This window comes from Manduca sexta, chromosome 12 (assembly GCF_014839805.1).
Source record: "Manduca sexta isolate Smith_Timp_Sample1 chromosome 12, JHU_Msex_v1.0, whole genome shotgun sequence".
NCBI classification, from domain to species: domain Eukaryota; kingdom Metazoa; phylum Arthropoda; class Insecta; order Lepidoptera; family Sphingidae; genus Manduca; species Manduca sexta.
In genome coordinates, this window is record NC_051126.1 from 3,142,937 (window position 1) to 3,164,878 (window position 21,942).

General features: G+C 37.8%; 2 protein-coding genes across 6 annotated transcripts in view; one reads left to right on the forward strand and one right to left on the reverse strand.

The window, feature by feature from the left end:
• The window catches only part of LOC115444824 (BAG domain-containing protein Samui), a 46,603-nt gene extending 34,797 nt beyond the window's left edge, over nucleotides 1-11,806 (forward strand). For all 4 annotated transcript variants that reach the window (XM_030170754.2, XM_030170758.2, XM_030170756.2 and 1 more), the window contains exons 2-3: nucleotides 9,070-9,214; nucleotides 9,586-11,806. In XM_030170754.2, the coding sequence (XP_030026614.1) occupies nucleotides 9,070-9,214; nucleotides 9,586-11,519 (2,079 nt within the window). In that variant the 3' untranslated portion in view covers nucleotides 11,520-11,806. The remainder of the gene's footprint in view (nucleotides 1-9,069; nucleotides 9,215-9,585) is intronic.
• Nucleotides 11,807-11,812: 6 nt separating this feature from the next.
• On the reverse strand, nucleotides 11,813-21,882 carry LOC115444823 (vacuolar protein sorting-associated protein 18 homolog). 2 transcript variants are annotated; one of them, XM_030170751.2, is made up of 10 exons: nucleotides 21,380-21,882; nucleotides 19,101-19,432; nucleotides 18,587-18,634; nucleotides 17,274-17,585; nucleotides 15,582-16,804; nucleotides 15,134-15,303; nucleotides 14,326-14,477; nucleotides 13,746-13,811; nucleotides 13,045-13,210; nucleotides 11,813-12,688 (listed from the first exon to the last, which is right to left on the reverse strand). In XM_030170751.2, the coding sequence occupies exons 1-10, from the start codon at nucleotides 21,636-21,638 to the stop codon at nucleotides 12,453-12,455; spliced, it is 2,964 nt and encodes a 987-aa protein (XP_030026611.1). In that variant the 5' UTR covers nucleotides 21,639-21,882; the 3' UTR covers nucleotides 11,813-12,452. The 2 variants fall into 2 exon arrangements, with proteins under 2 accessions (XP_030026611.1, XP_030026612.1); XM_030170752.2 differs by lacking the exon at nucleotides 18,587-18,634 and having other exon boundaries at nucleotides 21,380-21,881.
• Between the last annotated feature and the right edge of the window lie 60 nt (nucleotides 21,883-21,942).

Sequence of the window (21,942 nt, forward strand, 5' to 3'; positions counted from 1 at the left end):
CGTCGGTTTCCTTATGGCACCAGGATCAAGATGCAATACTGGATTCGGAAACTCCTCTGTTTACCTTAAAATAAATCTAAAAAGTTGCGCTGAAATCAATTTCTTTTTTTTTTTATTTATTGACTAAATCAATTTCTTATCACATGTTTTCGTTCTTAACAATAACGTTTTACCAACTTTACATTCTAAAGTAAAGTTCACCGATGTGCAATTTCATCCACTCTTCATTTACATTCAACAAATAAAGGCAGATGTGAGCCGCCTGACGCCAGGCTCGCCGCGACGTTTGACTCATTACCGGCGCCCGCGCTTTATCGAAACACCAATTATAGACGCGTGTTATTACGACAAATCAGTTGTGTTTAACGAGACATCGCTTTATTTATTTGGGCCGTGGTTTGTTTATGTGTTTGCATCGTCAGAACTGTTATTTATGAGTTCATATTATAAAATATAAACTCATTAATAACATTGCATTTGTCTTCGGTTGGGTTGAGGTCTTGATCAAACGTATTCCTTTGCGTAATTGAGATGATAAAAAAGTGAGAAACAACGGCATATAGATTAGTCTACTTTATAAAGAGATATTCAAATGGCAATTTCAAAACAATCACAATCAGTTCCTGGTGCTCGTGAAATCGTAGCGAATCTCGAAATGATTTCGATTGCGGCGTTCACTTACGTTTAGAGCTTTCGGAGATACGGTATCCCTCTTCTGTTTTGCTTTATCTGTAAAGTGCGTGCCGTTCTAAATACAGAATTAATAATAGTGGTTGGGCACAGGACTTGCATCCGGTGGTATTTGTATAAAGCTTGTACGGAAACTGGGAGCATTTCTGAAATGTTAGTTGAGTTTTCTCACAAATAGGCTTGTTAGCGAAACTATATATCAGGGCTTTAGAAAAGCACTATATGTCTATTGATGTTCTAAAGATATCAACTTGAGATAACCACAAATGGTGTCATGCTTTTTAAACATTTCCACATTTCTTCGAATTATCAGTTTTGCGTCGATATTTCCTTATTTAACACTCCATTCGGTATCAAAAATAGGATATAGCCTAGAATAGGTTTAAGATTACTATAAACCTCGCTTTATCGGTGTTCGTATCGATATCATTATTGGAAATCTTTATAGTTTCCTAAAACTCATTCTTACTATGTTGCAATCTGAAATCATCCTTTATTATTGAATACGTGTTTTGCTAGTAACCTTTTGAATTTAATCCACCGTTACGAATATCAATGAAAATGATATCTTAATATTTTTATGCCAGAGATAATATTATCAATATCATCCTTCTAGATTTTTTGCAAGATCAGTAATGTAGTGACCGTGTATGTTCCTGTTGAGACGCTCCGACCACTTTGTTAATTACGAGTTGCAACGGATTGTGTTATTATTACATGTAATTACATCGAAATTCACGTGACAACGTGTAATTTTCTTGTTAAAACACCTCATTACAGTACGAAAAATATTTTAATATTAAATTACTTGCGCACTTTCTTCCGTTTTAAAATACCAACTCTAATAACAAATAACAGCTGTGGGGTTTCCGTTGCAGTTGATTGGAGTGTGATGAATTTTCAGTTCGTTGCTCTTACAGTATTGTTAGACGCCTCCACCCTTCGTGGAACTAGGCTGTGGATATAATGCGGATTAGTAGCTAAATGGACAGTTGCATATCAATTTCTATGGATTGAATTAAGTAGAATGCTGCTAGTCAAAATTAATAGAGTGTCACAAATTACACAAATGTAAAAGGAATTAGTATTGGTCTATGTTGTACCGTAAATTCTGTAATTTTACTTAGGAATATAGTGCAGGTTCTGCATATGTAGACCTACGTCATTTGAACGATGACGTAAAGATGAAATGTTTAGAAGATAGATACGCAACGCAACTAACGCTATTCAAATCATTTTATTATTCAGCAGTGAATTAGGCCTCGATTTTCTTAATGCAATAACAGTCTTGGTATATTAGATAAATGGAACCTGGCGGTAAATATATTTAGCACCAAAATAAATCACTACAATTGGCCTTAAATCCAACAAAATAAAAAGTGTGTAAATCACGTATCCGAGAGTCAAGTTCACGGACGCTAGGTGAGCAAACATCACGCGAGCTAAGTTGATACGGTGATGTCACCCTGCGGCTTAGAAGGTTTGCTGCAACGCTGGTGTGGGGAGCGTTGGTGCGTCACGTGTCGCCCACTTGCACCTGGATTGAAACCGTAATCGGAACGATTTTATGGACTGTTGTTTGCATGCTTATTGGGACGGATTTGTGTTGTTGATGTGACAATGATTACGTTCCAAAACGAGGATATTGATCAGACAAATAGATTTAATTACGTATGGGAATATTTCTTGGAAAGACTGTGTACTAAGACACCTAGGAGTAATGATTTCTTATGTTTACGCGAATTTTTGACATTGGGGTAGACTCTCCTCGTGACCGTGGAGGCTAGAACGTCACACTAGAACATCGAGAGTAAAAATTATACTCACTTATCGCGAAAATGTCCGTATACTAGTTTTATTTCATCGCTAGGACTAAGTCCTTAAAACTCATTTTTCTTTTTGCGTCAAGTTAATATTCCAATCGTCAATTATTTAAGTGCTTTTATTATTACCACTGACAACTTTCAATTGTTACAAATGAATATTCTCGAACAAATGCAAATGATACAAACGGATTTGAATATGCTAATAATAACACTTCCTTCTAAAACCTATTAGGTATTATTAGACGCCGGACGTTTTATATGGCCTTACACGGTCACATAGCGTCGTCTGTGCCCACACGCTGATTCACATCGCCGTAATGTGGGTCAAGTGTTCGATACGAGTAATATTCAATCAAATAATTAATGTTTATTAACAAGATAAATTGTTATGGCTACACATGCGTCGGATAACGATAATTGCAGTGTCGAGACATGAAATAGGCGCCGAGAGATGTTTGTTTTCTTCTCGGTTTTAATACAGCTTTCTTTAATAAATTCCGATGTAGCTTCGAGTAATCTTCGTAAGATTTGTGAAGTACCTTATTAACTCTGATTATGACATGATTTTTTATTAGTAATGCAACTCTTGCTTAGCACTAAAACAACGTAGCACAAAGCTCCTGCACATAACTTAAATTTTAAAATGTGGATGAGTAATGGTGTTGTTAGAAAGAGAACATTTCTACTGCAGTGCATATGCAATGGCAGAAAGCATCTGCAGTGGAGGTAGAGTCGGGTCGAACGCCACACTCAACTGTGCAACTTCACTTTACAGTCAGCTTGATAGCACCGCATAGGTCACTGCCAGACGTACTCACTATATTACTTGATATTAGTTACTTATGATGCTAGATATAAGTACACGATAGCCTACTTGGGAATAGAATGATCTGCCGAGACAGCCGAGCAAGTTCAAAACCCAAGGTCCATCTTTGACTTCGAAGTCATGAACAGTATTGCCTTATAATTGTTGTTCGCCTTAACAGTTTAGGAAAACAACGTGAGGGAAACTAAAAATTTTCAAAAAAATATTTAAAAGTTTGTGGGGTCTGCCAACCTTATCTAAACCAGCGTGGACAAAGACCAAAACCCTCTCAGTAGTAGGGGAGGTCCGTTCTCAGAAGTAAGCAATTTATGATACAATGCTGGTATTATTAACATTATTACTTATTTTAACAGTACTAGACGCTGCTGTAGACTACTAGTGCGGCTATTGTTGTAAACACGACAATGTTATCATCCAACGAACTGTAAGGGGAAATATTATAAATGATATCATCGCACAAATTTGTAACTTCAGTTAAGGCGATACCTCAAGGTCCATTTTCATACATTTTGTTTCGGCTTTAATCTGGGTAACTAAACAAGTATTGGCAAGTAAAGAATTTAAATTCACGTCTAGTTAGTGATTAGTTCTCGCAGTTGAAAGAAAAATGTAAAAATAATTAATAATCATGGATATTTCTGCCTTTAAAATTTCGTCATATTAAATTTTAAAGGCCGAAATATCCATGATTATTAATTATTTTTACGTTTTTCTTCAACTGCGAGAACTAATCACTAACTAGACGTGAATTTAAATTCTTTACTTGCCAATACTTGTTTAGTTACCCAGATTAAAGCCGAAACAAAATGTATGAAAATGGACCTTGAGGTATCGCCTTAAACACGTTGTGTTAATATTTATTATATATTTACTTATTAATGAGTAAAAAATGTGTACCTTGCAATATATATTTTTTAACAATAAATTCTCACACTTATCATTTATCACTTAATGTCAATGCTAGATGTTATTGTAGTGTGTATTTTTTTACATGTTTCCTATTTACAAATATTTTATTGTTAAAACGACTTATCCAGTGTTACATGACATAAGGAAAACGTAGAAATGATCTCACTTGAAATATATCGAACGCATTAGGTCACGGTGAAATCATTTCTCGCCAAAACGCTGCCTGCTTGTAAATTATTGTTACCTCCTTGCAGTCAAGTAACGGATCTCTTTACCTGACTTTGGACCATAAGCATCATTTTTTAGGCCGTTGACTCCACCTACGTCATCGACGCGAATAGCTTCGTCAGAATAATTACGGTTTGTTATGTGGAATAAACACACGAGAGTTTTGGCGTAAGCTTCAGATCCTTAAATATCGTGCTATTACATCTATAGAAATGTCTATTTTACTAGTTAGAACCAGCTCACAATCAGCCTTTAAACGACTTGCGCCTGCGCATAAGTAAAATCTTACATAATTAAGCATCACTATGTATCGAGGTCCTTTTGCTGCGTGCCTCATTAACCACCTACGTTTAATTCATTGCATATTAAATACCTAAAATACTGCTTAACAATCCGTGTCGGCAATTTGTCGCTGTTAGAAGGCTTACATCATATGGCATAGGTTAGAGAGAAACAGCTGCAAGATTGGATTATCCGTGTACATCCTGCTGCAGCTTACGGGATTTCCCTCGCTATGATAAGACCGTAGATTTAATACTCTGGCACGACAGAGTGAGCTACTAAAGCCTTATTAAAAACACAAAAAAATCGTACTGGCGTATATGATGTTCACTGACATGACGTTTGAAACCAGCAAATCTACCTATATAGAGCATTGCGTCATCTGTTTTGAACATTACTAAAAGGATAAACGCTGCATATTGCAACTAAACGATAACAAATGACGGTTGTATTGTTCAGCGCCCCGAGTCATTTATCACGTGGACTCTATCCCTCTCAAAGTGAGGCTCTGCACGTGAATCGTGATCTCAATGGAACAATTCATGTGCAATTGCTATTTGTAGTCTATAGTTCAGCATACTGTGTATAGATGAAAAAGTAAATTACTTTTTTGTCAACGATTAGCGCAAACGGGAAAAGTTTCTATGACATCTGTATTGGCTAAATTCCAAATCAAATTTCGGTGCTTTAAATATCGTAAAAAATGTAGGGAATAGAAATAGGCAATAATAAAATTGTAGACCTGATTTAATTTAGTTTTATCGTGGTAATATAAACATTAAAAGCTTTTGTGATGCTTAGGTATTTTAACAAATTGAGCAGATATGTCGTTCAAATTACATTCGATTAAAATCTGGGAAAATGTAACTTTCGATAAACAAATGGAAGAATTCGAAATGTTTTTTGCTCTATTTCTTATTACAAGTGTTACTGTGTAAACAAATTATCTCTGTCACGTTGTTGAATTCAGGTATGCATGCAATAGTTAAAACTGTTGTTATTAGGCCTCGTTTAACTAGCGATAACAATATAATCGCTATCTGTTGTAACGTGTGCGCGGCTCACGAGACCGGGCACGTGCGCTCGCTGCCCTGTTGTTTGTCCACCGGCGTGACGCAACGCGATCGGTTTTTGTTCAGCTTTCGACCTACACGCTGATGTCATCGTGTGTACAATCATCATTAGCTGCCCCCTTGCCCATGAAAGTTGATTTCGTATCATTCGTTGCCATATTTATGACCAGGTAACTGTGGGTTCTTTGGTTATCCAAAATATAAATTGTCTGTCTCGGTGTTTGGTTTACTTTATTAAGTTCTTTACCTTTGTTTCGTGCTGCGTTTCAAATCGTGATTATTTGGCGCCCACGCGTATATTTATGTATTAGGTATAATTAATTTCGCATTGTCTTTCGTTCGTTTATTGCATTCAGTTTGAGATTGTCATCAAGGCTGTTGATTAAACTTGTTTATTCTCCGTAATTATTAAAACCTGTAATATCTTGTTCTAAGTTGTTTACTTAAACTTTACTGATGTCACTATCTTTGGTTTTGTTTACACCATTTGATTTACTTTGATTAATTTTGGTTTGGTAAAATATTAAAGATCTTTAAATAATTTCTGTCGTGATTGCAAATATATCAAGTATTACCTATACATACCAGTATTTATATGTTCCCCATTTTATATTATGATATTTATTTTTGTTATTGTTAAAAACCATAGTAATATGAAGGCGTCTATAAGGAGTGGGAGGAGTTATCGAGGAGTGCTATAACTTATTGCAATTCAACTACACATCGAAACTTTAAGAATGTTGCTAACATTCGAAAATGTTATAAAAGATTGACATAACCACTAGCCATAAGTGTCAAGTGTCTTTATACGTCGTATGTTTCATAAGAATTGTTAATTCAATAAGCGTTATGTATAATTTGTTTAGCTAGCGTTTGTAAATGGTCTGTAGCTCTCTTGTTGACATTGCTTGATTACGTCCTCGCGTACGTGTTCTGTCTATATTTAAGACTCTAGATTTTTTATATTTTGTGACAGCTTCGACAGTTTTTGTGAAGTGTTTCGCAAGACGGGATAGTTTTGAATGTTTATCTAATTCCTTTTGGAACGTGAATCGTTTCAAAAACTGAAAAGCATTAGTCCTTTAAAAGGTTTTGACAATATTGAACTTCTTCTTGCAATTTTAAATTGATTAATCATAGCTTTGGCATCGTCTGTGAAATCCTCTTTTCGACAAGTGAAACTTATTTTGGAATTATTAATTGTTATCAGGTGTAGTGATGCATAATATTTTTTCGCTACACATTTTTACTGTGCCAATTCTAAATAAATATTTTTGTTACAGTAATCTCTTAGCAATTTTTATATCGCGTGGCAGTTAGACATTATGAAAACATAAATTTGGAATATATTTTAGTCAGTTCGTATAGGAAAGGAAAGGAGTTCGTATATTAATTTCCGTGCTGACCTTATCGCTTGATTTCCTTTTATTTCTAGAAATTACGAATATCATATTACATTTCCTAATGGCATTGATCGATCGATTGAGTATATTCTTGAATGGAAATCTTCCCACGAATATTTTTTTCGAAGGTTGAACGCACTGCTAGCAGTCTCGTAGACATGAAGAAATATGAAATTTCGCCTACGCATTGACGCCTTATGATTTGCCTTCTATTCAACGTTTACGTTCACTACACCTCACCTGGCTAGTCATGCCGCGTGGGTAGATTGTTCTAGAACATCTACGTGCATGAAAATCTTATTCTATAGAAAATTATATATTGGACAAAAGTACATTTTATGAGAGTTTTCAGGACTTATTTGGCAGTTGGCACCTATAAATAACAAAAAAAATATAGTGCGAGACTGGTAATGGTGCAAATAGCGAATATGTTATCGGCTATGCCTACAATCCCAGGAGAACTTGGGTTGATTATTTTTTTAAGGAGGCTTAGACGTTTAAAAAGTTATTTATTTAGAGTCGCAGGCAATCTCGTCTGTCATACGAAAGCCTACAAGAAGGCTGCGACCTCACGTCGCAATGTATATCGGTTTTCTGCAGGCAGTAGTGTCACCTCGGTCGAGCCGGCCCATTCATGCTGCTAAACAAGTTACACCGCTGCTCTGCCACATATAAGATTAATTTAATGTAATTTACCTACATAATTATCCGATCTTCGACGATGAAATAATAACACTGCAATAAGGCGTAATTATGCGTAATTTATAAATTACTGTGTCGAAAGAGAATAATTTCACCCCTTTTAACATTCATATGGCAAAATTGTGTCATATTATACATGGCAATATCATTCACCTGGGTCATTACTGGCCATTCGAATGAAACTTGTCCCATACACCATTCATATAATGACTAGTGTGTAAAGGAGATAAACGGTTATATTCTTGGCGACTAGAGATAACTTTGCGCAGTCGCACGATTATACACATTGACAATATGCGAAAGTATCGCGGCAAAGGTCACTTCCTCGGCCGTCCTTGCCTTATATGGCGTTGGTGGCGAGGCGCGCAACACGTTTGCTCCCGACCTGATGTAGTTGCGAGCCACACGTAAGAACGAGACGTGAGATGACGAGATCTCGCAGAGTATTTCGGCTTCACCTGTCACATATTGAATTTTTTTTCTTTATCGTCCGGGTGCTTTACGAAATCGGAGATATAATCGAGTGCTTCCTGTATTGACGCGGTTTATGTTTATTTATATCTGTCGCGGGGACGTGGTTATCGCAAATTGTCATGTACACGCACAAAATTGTTGTTGTTTGTTATAAGGACAGTTTTATTGAGCTGAGGCGACGACGAAACCGGATCGGTCGAGTACAACATTGAGGTCTTTTGACTTGAATGCGGGCTTTTAGTTGATAACACAATGTTATATCTTGAATAAATCTGTCAGTAAAACACTTTATTTTATTGGAGTTATTGATTGTTGTTATACTGTTTTCAGAGTGTAAATTATTTCACAAGCTGTTTATGTATTACAGCACTTTAACTAGTTTCGTAGGGACAATGAGTAAGGACGAAGCATATTTTGGAAATGTTCTTTAACTTTTATTACTATTGCAATCGTATTACTTTAGCGTGTCGTTTTATCGTTACGGCGGCAACATAATATGAAAATTCTAAAACCTTTGAGGTAGTCTTAAAATTTCTTTACTTAAAGAGATATGGACATGTAGGAAGTCGAAATTCGTGAACCTCTCTTCACTACTTACTATAAGTGTGCTCTTATATCAAAGATGGGTTTAGCTGACGTGTGACTGTTTGTTGCAGCGAGGATTCCCGTTTGAGGAGGAGGAGGGCTCGGGCGCGTGGAGCGAGCTAGCGGCGCGGCACCCCGACATCGCGGCGCGGCTGAGGCAGCGCCCCGCCACTTGGGCTAGGAAGCGCCGCCCCTCCAGCCACGACGCCACTGACGGTTAGTATAATACTACTAACATAGGTGTTAGGGTTTGATTCTCGGAGTAGAACTCTACTTAACAATATTTGTTTCACTTTTTTAAAGGTGTGAAATATTATTATGCCTATGTTCTCGAAATCGGTATTTGAGTTTTAAAAGTACTAGTATGTGTAAAAATTTGTAAATTTTTGGCTCTTCAAACTAGGTAGTAAGAATGCTACTTTCATATAAGAATCATTAGTACCACATATTTTTTGATACATTTCGTCCCTCGATCCATGAATTTTTTAAAAGAAATATAATAGCAATATCAATATCCATGAATACTGCAATCACTGAACTGAGATTCATGTTTGCAGGTGTTATAACAAAACGTTTCGTGGTTGCAGATTTCGGCGACAGTTTCGGCGGCTTCGACAGATTCCCCTTCGACGACATACCCCCAGAGTTCAGAGAGCACTTCCCGTCACATTGGAACCGCAGGTTCGGTTCCCGCGACGAGCCACAGCACACACAACACACACAGCAGTCGCAGTCACCACCGCAGCAACAGACGACCGCCACACAGACTGAACAGGGCGCCGAGCCCACAGAACAGGATCAGCAGACCTCCATTCCACAGTACGGCCTCAGGAACACAGTAGACCTCGGACAGAAGAGCGCGGCCGACCCGAGCCTGGTCGATGCCGACGATCGGACACAAAGGTCTATGTCAGCACCCCCAGATACTCCCAATCAGAACAAAATGAGCGGCCAGAACCATCAGGAGCAAGCGCACCAACCTCCGCATGCGGAACAGTCCAATGTTAGACACATACCAATATTTGTGGAGGGGAGGGACCAGCCCCTGATTAATAAAACTGTTGACCATGGCACTCACTTCGGCGACACGAAGCCCACGTATGTGCCCCCGCCGCAGCAGCCTCACATCGATAGGGATCAGTATTTCGCGGATGACGGCCCTGGCAGCTTCCACCCGCCACCTAACTTCTCGCGGGCTTTCAGCACACCATTTAACAAAAACTTTAGACAGGGTCCTCAACCATTCGTACAACAGAAAGTATATCCCCAGACAGCTTTTGCTAGGGGTGCTTCGCCGCAGCGATCTCAATCACCAAAGCCTCAAATGCACCCCGAAGAGCATTACATAAAGGTGCCAGTGCATCATGATCAGCCTGCTCAAAAGACTGAGCCTCCGTCCAGAGCGCAGAAATCACCACAGCAACATCAACAACCACCGCCACACCAGCAACAGCAGCAACATGCGCAACATCACCCGCAACAACATCCGCAACAACATGCGCAACACCATCCGCAGCAACACCACCCACAACAACACGCACCTCCCCAACAACCTCCACAGCGGGAACAAACTCCGCCACAAACCAAACCACAAGCACCGTCCTCGAATGACCCAATCACGCTGATTCTCAGTATTCAAACCGATGTATTAAATCTCATGACCGAAGTGGAAAACTTCACCGGTTCCAAAAAAGACAAGAAATATTTATTTTTGGACGAGATGCTCACAAGAAATCTCATCAAATTAGATAATATTGAAACAGACGGCAAAGAAAATATTCGACAGGCGCGCAAAGAGGCAATAAAATGTATCCAAAAATGTATTGCGGTCTTAGAAGCCAAAGCAGATAGCCAAAACGCTGCGCCGGCACAGGGGCAAGCGCAGGCCCAACCGGAACCAGAACCCCAACCTCAAGAACAGCCTCTAACCCAAGACGTGGAAATGAAAGAAAACGTGGATAAATTATCTGAACAGCCCGCGGCACCCGAACCAGTGACTGAAAACGGTGAAGTAGAAATGAAAGAAACCACCAAAGAAGAAAAAGCGCCTGAGGTTGAGGTTCAATCAGAGAAAGAGAAGACCCCAGCGCCTGCTATGCCTGCACACGAGGAAAAGAAAGAAGAGCCGAAGCCACAAGATGATAAGGCGGAGGCAGCACAACCTAGCGACAAAGAAGCTGCACCTGCAGAAAACAAAGAAGTGTCACAACCCCAAGCGGCTGACACACGACCCGACGAGAGCAAACCTCCGGAGGAGAACACTGAATCGAAATTAGAAGAACAGAAACCAGACGAGAAAGATAAAAAAGCCAGTCCCAAAAAAGTAAAAGGAAAGAAGAGAGACAAGAGTAAAGATAAGGCAAGTGCCCCTAAGGATAGTAATAAGGAAGAAAACGTAGAACAAACTGATAAGAAACCAGAGGAACAAAAGGAGGACAAAGTGGAAGCGATGCAAGTGGACGACAAAGGTGATAAGAGGGATTCGCAAGTGATGGAAGTCGACGCTGGTGCTAGTCAATAATCATAGTTTGCCTTAGTGAAATGTCATGTAGATACACAGCATAATTCGCCGCACGTGGCCTGAGATATCTGCCTTACTTCATCGTGTTAATTCTTTGTGCTAAATAACACTGGTGTTGACAATGTTTATGTTTGTACATTTTACGTTTTTAATATTAAACATATGTGTAAAGAGATTGTTGTCGTATAGGGTTTGAAATTATCCGCGCGGATCCTAATATTTAATTTAATTTATTGTTTATCATTTACTTGATAACACAATTTTGTCAATAAATAATAAATTATGTACACCACTTTGTTATTTTATATCCTTTTATTGATATACACGTGAGCTTATTTAACACTGATTATATCACAGGAAATAAATGACTGCTATAAAAATAATATACTCTCTTTAACTTAATTCACTAAAACAGAAATTCAGTCACTAGGCTTAAAGTACACTGCACAAAATGACACGATTAATCTAAACAAACTTGATCAAACATTAAATAAACAATAAAATATAGAAATATTTGAACTTAATACAAAAAAAGATTACATGCCAATGGAATTTCTCGTCTACTTCAAGAGGTGTAACAAAATTCGCTCCATATAATAGAGATTATTACATGATACATAGTACATAACAATCAATTCACAGTATTTATAAGGAATTTTTACACTGTAATATCTGTGAACAGAAGATGACTAACATGGTGAGTTCCATACAGTTCTTAGTCAATGGACAGGCATAGCGTTAACAATTAACCTGCTCGTCATCAATAGGTCGTAAAAAATGTATATATTGTTATGACCTATGTATTTACCATATTAATTTATTATATAGTTCATTTTGTTTAAATTTAATATACACAAAAACAAAACGAATTACAAAATTGGAATACTTTCTCTCCACAGCTGACAAATGAACCATAGATATCAGACGTTTCATTCACTCCCATTCCTTCATGACCCGGTCCCAATCCTCATCTGCGATGAACGGCTTGTCTATACAGTTGATCATGTATTCGCCACAGAAGATACATTCGCTCGCAACAATATCATCTATTTCGTTCTTGAGCACCTCACGGTAAGGTAGCCCGGTGCTGGTCTCTGTGGACAACTCTATGTTGGTCCGTAACCGCAGCTGTGTTTGTAATTCGTTTAGTTGGTTGCGACGCGCCTGGCCTGAGAAATTATAAATGTACCTTGAAATACCTAGTATTTTATAACGCAAGTCACCTGAAAACTGACTGAAAGTCAATAATTTGGGAGCTATGAAGTTTAAAAACGAAGTCGAATATACTATTCGTAGCTTATAGATTATTCAAATATGAATATTTTTAAATTTAATGTACTCAAATATGGCTAAGTTATTGACAATCAGTATTATAGCACAAGTCTAGTTTTGGATAATTATTTATTCATTTAAGGCATGGAAGACTTACAGCTATATAAACCTAAATAACACTAAACTAGTTAACTGATAGCCAATAACAAGCCCTCACTTTATTTTATCACAGTCCTTTTATTGGAATACGTACTGAGTATAGGCATGATCTCGCCGGTGAGGCAGTCGCTGTGGAAGTTATGTCCGCAGGGGAACAGGTAGAAGGGCCGCAGCAGCAGCGTGATGTGACACAGGCAGCACTCCGCCGTCACGCACACGCGCACGCTGCGGTTGCGGAACGAATGGATCTCTGCGCGGACCTGAGGGAAAACAACCCTAGCTGGATATTTTCCTTGAACGTAACCGCACTTTATACAACATGCAATGAAGTTCTAGAATAAAAGAACATTGCAACGTGTCGATATCAGATATTCAAAAACTATATGCCATACCCTAATAAATGAAACGAAAAGTGTTCCGTACACACACTTTTATATATCACTATGTTGATATAACGTTTAGAAGAAATAACGTATTTAAACCAATAAATACAAAAGACAGCTTGTATTTCACATTCACACGGAGTGTATGCAATCGTCACAATTGGGATAATTCCGAGTGCGTGCTAATGGAAAATCTATTTATGAATATGGATAATTCCAAGTATGGTAGTGCGTGCTATAGGAAATCTTTTCTTGAATATCATTGGTTGACATCCCACAAATATTTTAATAGGTAAGGTAAAGTGATTCCGTCGCTTGTGATGGTTAGTGGAGTAGCTTTCAGATAGTGTATTTATTGCTGATTATACCTCGTCAGGAAATAGTATTTATATGATACAGGAATTTCACTTACATATTCCGCCGACTTCGTAGCTTCTTCTATTTCGGCTTTCGTTTCTTCTATTTGGTTATTATATTCCTAAAAACGCGATATAAATAAGGTGTTGAAATATAGAATTATAGTTTAAATAATTATAAATATACGCATTTAGTTCCAGAAGTAAGGAATTAAATTTCCCACCTCAATATAAGTTATGCAAAAGTGAGCGATTGTTTCTTCTTTGAAGTAGGAAAGGAGCCACGGTTCAGGATGATTTGCTACATAAGATTTTATAGGCAAGAGCCCACAATAGACTTATTTTAATCCTAGTTAATAAATGGTTTCATATTACTTCAGGAAGAGTTTTGTACGAGCAGAACTGCACACAAAATGTAGTCTTTATTTTACAATTCCAAGATACCTTAGGATAAAAAGTCGTTGCATGTAGTTGCACACCCCCTGACCTTCGATATTCGGGAAAGAGAGGCGAATGACGGAGTTTTAGTCGGTAGGACGGTTTACGCCCGCAAGTCCGGCAGAAATTCGATAACGGATTTCGCCGTGATAAAAAAAGAGAAAATGATAAAACTTCAACAGATATTTTTAAACTTACCTGCAGAGACTGGCATATAGGTTCCCGGAAATGATCGATGGTAACCACATCGCTGAAGAACGGTAGAATGTCCTCGATCTTGATGTGTGGACATTCCTCCAGGAACCTCATGGCTTCCTTCAGATCCTGGTTCTTTGTTATCACGTGCTCGGCTGATAACAAAACGTGCGTGATTTTGATGTTGATGTTGCCTATTAAACTTCCGTGACTGGTTATTGCTATAGAGTGTCTCATCTGGGAGAGACATTGTATATGAGTAACAATAGCGATAATTTCTATTGGTGTTTAGCAATTTATAACTCATAATTAACAAGTTATTAACAGTAATATTACAGTACTCCCGATTGAAATCGCATTACACGACCATTCACCATTAATCAATCGTCGGTTTAGTCGTTTTGTGAGATCGTGCTCCATCCTATGGGCACATCCTTGCAATGGATAAAATGTTCGACATCAATCTACATCATTCATTGTCTAAGTGGTCCAGGGGAGACTCGACGGGTATCTACGTTGGCGTGACCAAAAAATGGGGCTTCGCAATTCGTAAATCTACGAAAATTTATCTGGTTTTAATAGTAAAGAACTAAAATGTAGTCTTGACTTCACCTAACAATGCAGGCAGATAATATTTTTAGAAGATCAGCGACTGTTACATGTAAAATCTTGCATATTCCAGAGAATATGGTAGAAATTTAGCTGTAAAGGGTCCACCTGAACCAGCAACATTTTGAAAGTGTTCTATGAGAAAACAAAGTTTAGAAACCTCTGATCTACATCAATACTAGGAGCAAATACAAGAACACACCAATATTGAGCCACAACTGTTTCTGCATCTCGTCGTCTTCGGGCATGTTGGCGACGCTCTTGGCCAGCGCCACGTCCACCTGCAGCGCCAACTCCACCGCGGACTCCCACAGGCCCAACAAAGCCGACAGATTCACGCACGCCTCCGACAAGTTCTTCTCGCGGCATAGTCTTGAACAGGACAATGGTAAGATTAACTAGTTGTGGAAAAGTTCCATCGAGTTATAGATCTAATTTTCACCAAGAAATTAGAGTCAGAATTGATTTTTTAGACGGGCCCTCCAAAATGAGGCCTCTGCACCTGATTACAACTGGAGTAGGATCTAGATAGAGTGTCGTCTGACGAGAGAGATAATTAATATGATGAAACGTTTTATAAATATTAGATTGTAATTAAAATAAATATTTCAATTACAGAACGAAAGAGGTAGTTTTAAAATACAACCCACCTTAAAGCGTAGTGAACATCAAAATTGACGAGCGATATATTTTGTCCCTCGCGCGCCAGATACCTCATCAGAGCCAAATGATCGTGCTCCGCGTATAACGTCAGCAGGTAGTTATGAATCGCCATGTTCTTCACGTTAAAGTGCTGCAGCATGAACTCCAAGTACCGCGTGACTTCTGACACGTGCGTCGCATCATTCTGACATGACAGGAACGCCGGTAATAGCTTCGCTGGATTCAACCTCGCGCCCTGCGATATCAGTGCGTTCACGAAATGCTTCGGCGACTCCTCCATCAGAACTGGCGCGAACTGGTAGAACAATTCTGGCTTCTTCAACGACTGTAAAGTGTTGATCGCGCCCAGATAATTCTTCCTGTATATGTACTGCGCCACAACGTTCTCGTGGTCTTCGTTCATGATCGTCAGTTTTAAAAGATTCTGTTTGTCTCCGTGCGACGACATCAGATCGTATATGACTGACTTCACGTGCTGCATGCAATCCGCCACCTTCGGCTGGGCGAGGAACTGTTCCAAATCAGTCTGTATTACTTTGTACTCCACGCTGTTTTCTTTGCCGGTGCGGCGCAGCAGCCCCAGCTGAGATAAATACAGCTCCGTCATCCAAATAACTATCATGGATATTAAGGTTTTGTCTTCACTGGTGAGTGATTGGAGTCTTTTTGTTAAGTACACCTTCAGGGCGTCAATTTGATCACACTCTAAGAACTTTAGACATATAGTTTCGAAGCTCCTTTGTGTTTCCGCGAACACTTCGGCACTACTTTTATATTCGCCTTTGGAGAACAATAGTTCAGCTTGTTTTACATTGATCATGTCCAGAAATGCAGGATTATTCTGGCAGTACTGTTTGGCGAGATCGAATTCCTCTTTATCGGAGTATATGCGCCAGAGATTCCGCTCTTCTCTTATAACTTTGTATCGGTACACAGTCTTGTCGGTGAAGACCCATATCGTTCTCTTTATGACGTCCCTGATTATCGTTTTCAATTTCCCGTGCACTTCGGGGAAGATGTCTTCGTGAACCAACTCTTGGTTTAGGAGAGAGACCACTTTGACTCTGTCGGAGTACATGAGTACTGCGTGGAACTCTGTAAGGACAAAAGACAGTGGCGCGCTCTCCTTACCATCGGGTCCTGAGGGATAGTTGATGAGGGAGCCTTGAGTCACTAGGGAGTTGGAATTTTGTTGCGAAGTTGGATCCAACTGAAATTGACGGTTTAATTTCAACCATTAGTTACCGTTGGATAGACTGAATATCTAAATAAAATAGTCATAAATGTTACGATTTTATGATTGTCGTAAGTTATTACGAAAATATTGTCTACTAACTTTTGATCACAGTTCCGCCAGTTTGTAAAAGTTTTCCGGGCTAAAAGCCCCGATTTACATTTTCCCGGATTAAAATGGAGCCTATATGTTAAGTTAGACCTCTAGCAGTATATGGGTGAAAATTTAATTCATTTCCATGCATTAATTTTTGTGTGATGCGTGTACGTACAGAGAGGAGAAGATTGTAAATACTGTTGAAAGTAAAAAGTCGTAAAAAGTTTTTCTAAATAAAGAAGATTTGAACTAAGCCCAAAAAATGTATGGAGGCGTTTGGATAATTCATTCAATTTGAGATGTTAATGTTTTATTTATTTTCCACATGTACTTAAAATTAAAAACTAACCTGCCCATAAAATATACCGGGCTCCGTCAACCAAGCAAACGTCTTCGGCTTGTTATTGGTGTCGAAGAAGAACTGCAACTTGGAGTACTTCAGGGTCGAGGGGATCTCTTGGAAGCCCGTCTCCGGGATGGTCAGGTACGCGTAGAAGACGGATTGTAGCGACGGCTTATCATCAGTCACTATAGCGTGACCTATAAACTGGTATAAACGGGTGGGTGTGGTAACAAATATGAAGTATTTGGATGTGCTTCCCACTCTGTGGAACTGTATCCCTGTGATTGGCGTGTCTTGGCCTTTACCGATGTCGAATATCTGGAAATGCAGGAAAAATAATAAATATTATACATAAAGCAGAAAAGCGGCAATAGCCTAGGTGAGTGTGGAACAGTCTGCCGAGACGAGTGTACGCAGGTTCAAATCCCAAGTACACCCACCTCTGACGTTTCTAAAATTATTTGTGTATTTTTTGTGAATTATCACTTGATTCAACGGTGAAGGTAAACATCGTGAGGAAACCTGCAAGCCTGACAAATTTGAGGGAGTGTGAAGTTTACCAATCCGTACAAGGTCAGCGTGGTGGACTAAAGCCTAATGCCTCTCTGCAGAAGAGGAGGCCCGTGACCAGCAGTGGGACATTATATAATACAGGATTGATATATTATACATAAATACGATACAGTATTCGGCAGTGTATCACCTTTAGAAAGAGATACTTGGTTTGCTACAAACTTTTTTTTGTGATGGACATGCAATTTTCTTTACAGTACCTACTATAAGTGTTGGATGCTAAAGTCGAAATTGTAATAGCAAGCTTTGTTGTAAAGTAGATTAAGTATTGTCGCAACAATAGCTTATAAGTGCGAATGCCGGATATTGTCCATGATAAATATTGTGTATGAGAATTCCCCATTATTCAATAAAAATGTAAGCCAAATTACACCGTTACCAACAAACGTTATCAAACAGTGTTTAAACTAATCAGATTTGGTGACGATTGTCCTCTCATTTATACCAGTATAGACGAAACAGTAGTTAAAAGTATTTTCATTTATAATATTTTTATAATACCGCGCCTACAGCCCTTCAGGGTTACTTGCGAACTAGTGCTCCCACATTTTACTACATCATAGGCAGAGAAACGATCGCAATATTGACCATATTCCAATGCTGATTAGATTAATCACTGAATAACAACGTTTATAAAAAAGTATTATACCAGAGTAAATCAAAATCTAGACTACAGTCACGAGAAAAGTGCAATAAAAAAATAAATAAACCCAACATGCAAAGGTAATGAGACACTCGTTATTTACCAATCCGTCAATCTCTCTCGTCCCGTACAGTGGCAGATAGCTGGGCAGCTTGCGACAGAAATTAACGAAAATTACTTTTAAGTTACATACAAAGAAATAGGACGACTATGTTACTCTATAATAAATTAATATTCGGAATTGAAATTTTGATATAATATATTATGAACTAGCTTTTGCTCGTGGTTTCGCCCGCGTAAGAGCTTTTTTGGGATAATAGTAGCCTATGTCCTTCCTCTCGAACTATGTCCATACCACGTTGCATCGAAATCTGTTCGGTAATTTTTGAGTTAAAGTTTAGAGTTTACACAGACAATCAATACCCGAGAATATGTAAGTATAACCAAGTAAAAAGTAAAGAGTTATAAAGAAATAGTCACCTATCAAATATATTGAAATACATAGTAATTAGTAAAACACCTCCCAACTCCCTTTTAATTTCTTTAATTAGTCTAATCGAAGGTATTTCAGAATTAGTAACTCCATCTATCCCATTCGAAGTAGAACTAAAATATACCTGTTTCCAATACTGTTCACTAGCTGTGAACATTCTATCGCTGTTGGCTTCCAGCTCTGTCTCCAGGATATGACCTTGAGAGGTGCCTAGCAGTATAGGCCCAGTAGTAGTCGAAGATGTGTTCTCGCTGTTCCACCCTACTTCCGTCACCTCGTAACTCCGAGATTTACTGACAGATTTCAATTTCATACTCTTCTGATGTAGGTACACCAGTTCAGGGTAACCGTCCTTGGTCTTCGCTGCGAAAGCCATGAGGAGGTGGTACCCTAGGGGATCCAAGAATAATCCAGTGAGCTTCGAATTCGCTTGCACGAACTTTGTGTAGTGGATTTCTGAAACAAAAATAAGATAAAGCAATTGCATACAATATACTTATTGCCTTAATGACTATACCTAATTAAAGTGACAAGTTTAAATGCATGTAGATAAACATTATATATTTGAATCTTACAGGACTGAAAGTACCTCACAAACCAAACCAATAATTAATTGACTATTGGGTATATAGTATAATTGTTTACATTTATTTATTCCTTAACATAATACCATTAAATATATTCCGATACAAATCTTGTTAAATAAGATCTATCATGATTAAAACAAGTCCTAGAAATGTTAGGTATTATCAGTCCATTAAAAACATGAAATCTGACTGTGAATCACAACAACAGAAGTATGTAAAGCCATTTTTATGGCACATTACTTATCTACCGAGACAAGGAAGATTTGGCAGACAGCCAAAATGTTTGCCGAATGTCTAGTACCTAAGCAATAAAATCTAAGTACTGCAATCAATAAGGGTGAGTCAGGATACAAACAGAGTCTCCGGATAGAATGCTTTCTATTTTATTTCTTTTATTGAAAATACTTTTTGTCTCCGTGATATCAACAACAAACGGCCCAACGGAAGATCAGTGCTGGCATCACTGCCAGCATATTTATTTTAGTTGGATTTTTGGCCATACAGCAATGCAGTGGTTAGTGTAAATATATAGAATTGGGAACCAAGGCAACCCTGGAACATCAAGGGCCGTATTCATAAAATAGTCTTGACTTTGAGTATGATTTTAAGTAAAAGTTTATGGTATTGATTTAACCATTCAATAAACAAACCTTAAGTTATCATTTAGTGCCAGTTTTTAGTTGATTTGGTGGTGTGTAACAAACAAATCTTAGGTTTTAGGAGACTTTGATATTATTTGGGATGTTATTGAAATCTGATTATTAAATAGTAACGTTTTTAAATTGTTGATGTTAACTTGACTACATCTCAGCTGATATCTTCAGAGCATGGGCGCCAGGAGGAGGGTGCAAGTAGGTGCATGTGCAACCCCCCTACCCAGAAATAAATCACAAAATATATAAGTCACTGAATACATTCGCAACAATGGGACCTAGCACCCTTAAAGGGTTTTTATGATAATGCCTGTGCGATTAGAATTTAAAAAAAAAACTTAAAGATATTATGTAGTATAGTGCATATGTGCAGATGCACCTCCCTAAAACTAATCTTGGTGTAGCCCATGCTTCAGAGCGAAATAGAGTTACATCTAAGACATATATTATTTATTCTCTTTATCTTACAGTCATGTTAACCAGCCTCTGAACCTCACAGATTTCCTGGGACCTTCCCAAAATTTGTCTTTACCATTTGTGTTATGTATCAAACAATAAAATGGGATATTATAAACTGCATGTCACACTACTACATAATAGTGTGTCTATATTGTCATTTTTATTATTTGCCTAAAAATATTTGACTGCGTGCATATACAGTTTAAATATTTAACTGCACTAATAGATCTATCACAATTTTATTGAACATGTATTTTTAATCATACATTAGTGCAATGGATACTATAACATTGCAAATATAAGAATTGCATAAAAGAATAGTTTTATCATTGTTTTTTTTTATCTGTTATAAAATATGATATCCAAAAAGTATTAATCTTTAGTACACAAATAGCAATTAATACAAAGAAATAATTAAATACACTTTTTTTGTGGTATCCAAAACAAAAAATTTAAGATGAAACATGATTTTGGATGAATTGAAATAATAAATTAAAACAAAATGTATTTATTGTATCATTGTAATGATATAATCTATTTGAATAAACAATATCACTAAAAACATTCATAATAAAGGCTCTTCCATTTTCTATCAATTCCTATGCATGAATGTTTTAAAACTCTTTATTTTACTAGCCAAGTGAAACATTATTAAACAAAAAAGGGTTTTAAACACTTAGATAAATAATAGAAAGACAACTTACCAGTTTCACAGTCTGGAGCCTTCAGGTCAAGTCTGAAGAGTCTGCCGTTGGCCATGGCAAGTACCAGATTATCGCTGGAGACCGCCGCATGAGTTATCAAATCCGTCGGACTCAACTTCATTTTCTGTTTAGAAAACATGGGTACATTGTCATCTAACTGCATATTGATGTATCCAGACGATATCATGGGTTCAGCGGGAGTTTTTACGCGCTGCGTGGACTGCGATGCTTGCTCGTACTGATCCAAAATTGAAGTCATCTTAGCGAAGAAACTTCTTATCACGTCACGAAAACAATGAGTTTCTCGTATTGTTTTATATCACCACACAATTTATGGCTATTAAACTATTGGAATGTGATTTTTCTAATGTACATTAGAATTACTTTGTAGCATTAAATTATAAAATATCGTTGTTCATTATAATCAGGAAAAAATCATATATAAAATCGAAAATAAACTTATGTCATTTATCATTGATTGTCATTCGCATAGAGTAAGTAATATACTACATAGTCATTCGTTTGTCAAATAACTACGTTCCGTAACGTATATGCCTACAAAT

Excerpts from the sequence above, each read along its gene's own strand:
- LOC115444823 (XM_030170751.2), bottom strand. The coding sequence starts at position 21,638 with ATGACTTCAATTTTGGATCAGTACGAGCAAGCATCGCAGTCCACGCAG. Across the intron at positions 17,586-18,586 it reads CGAGAGAGATTGACGGATTG|ATATTCGACATCGGTAAAGG; the intron begins GTAAATAACGAG and ends CTGCATTTCCAG. Across the intron at positions 15,304-15,581 it reads GATGTTCACTACGCTTTAAG|ACTATGCCGCGAGAAGAACT; the intron begins GTGGGTTGTATT and ends GTCCTGTTCAAG.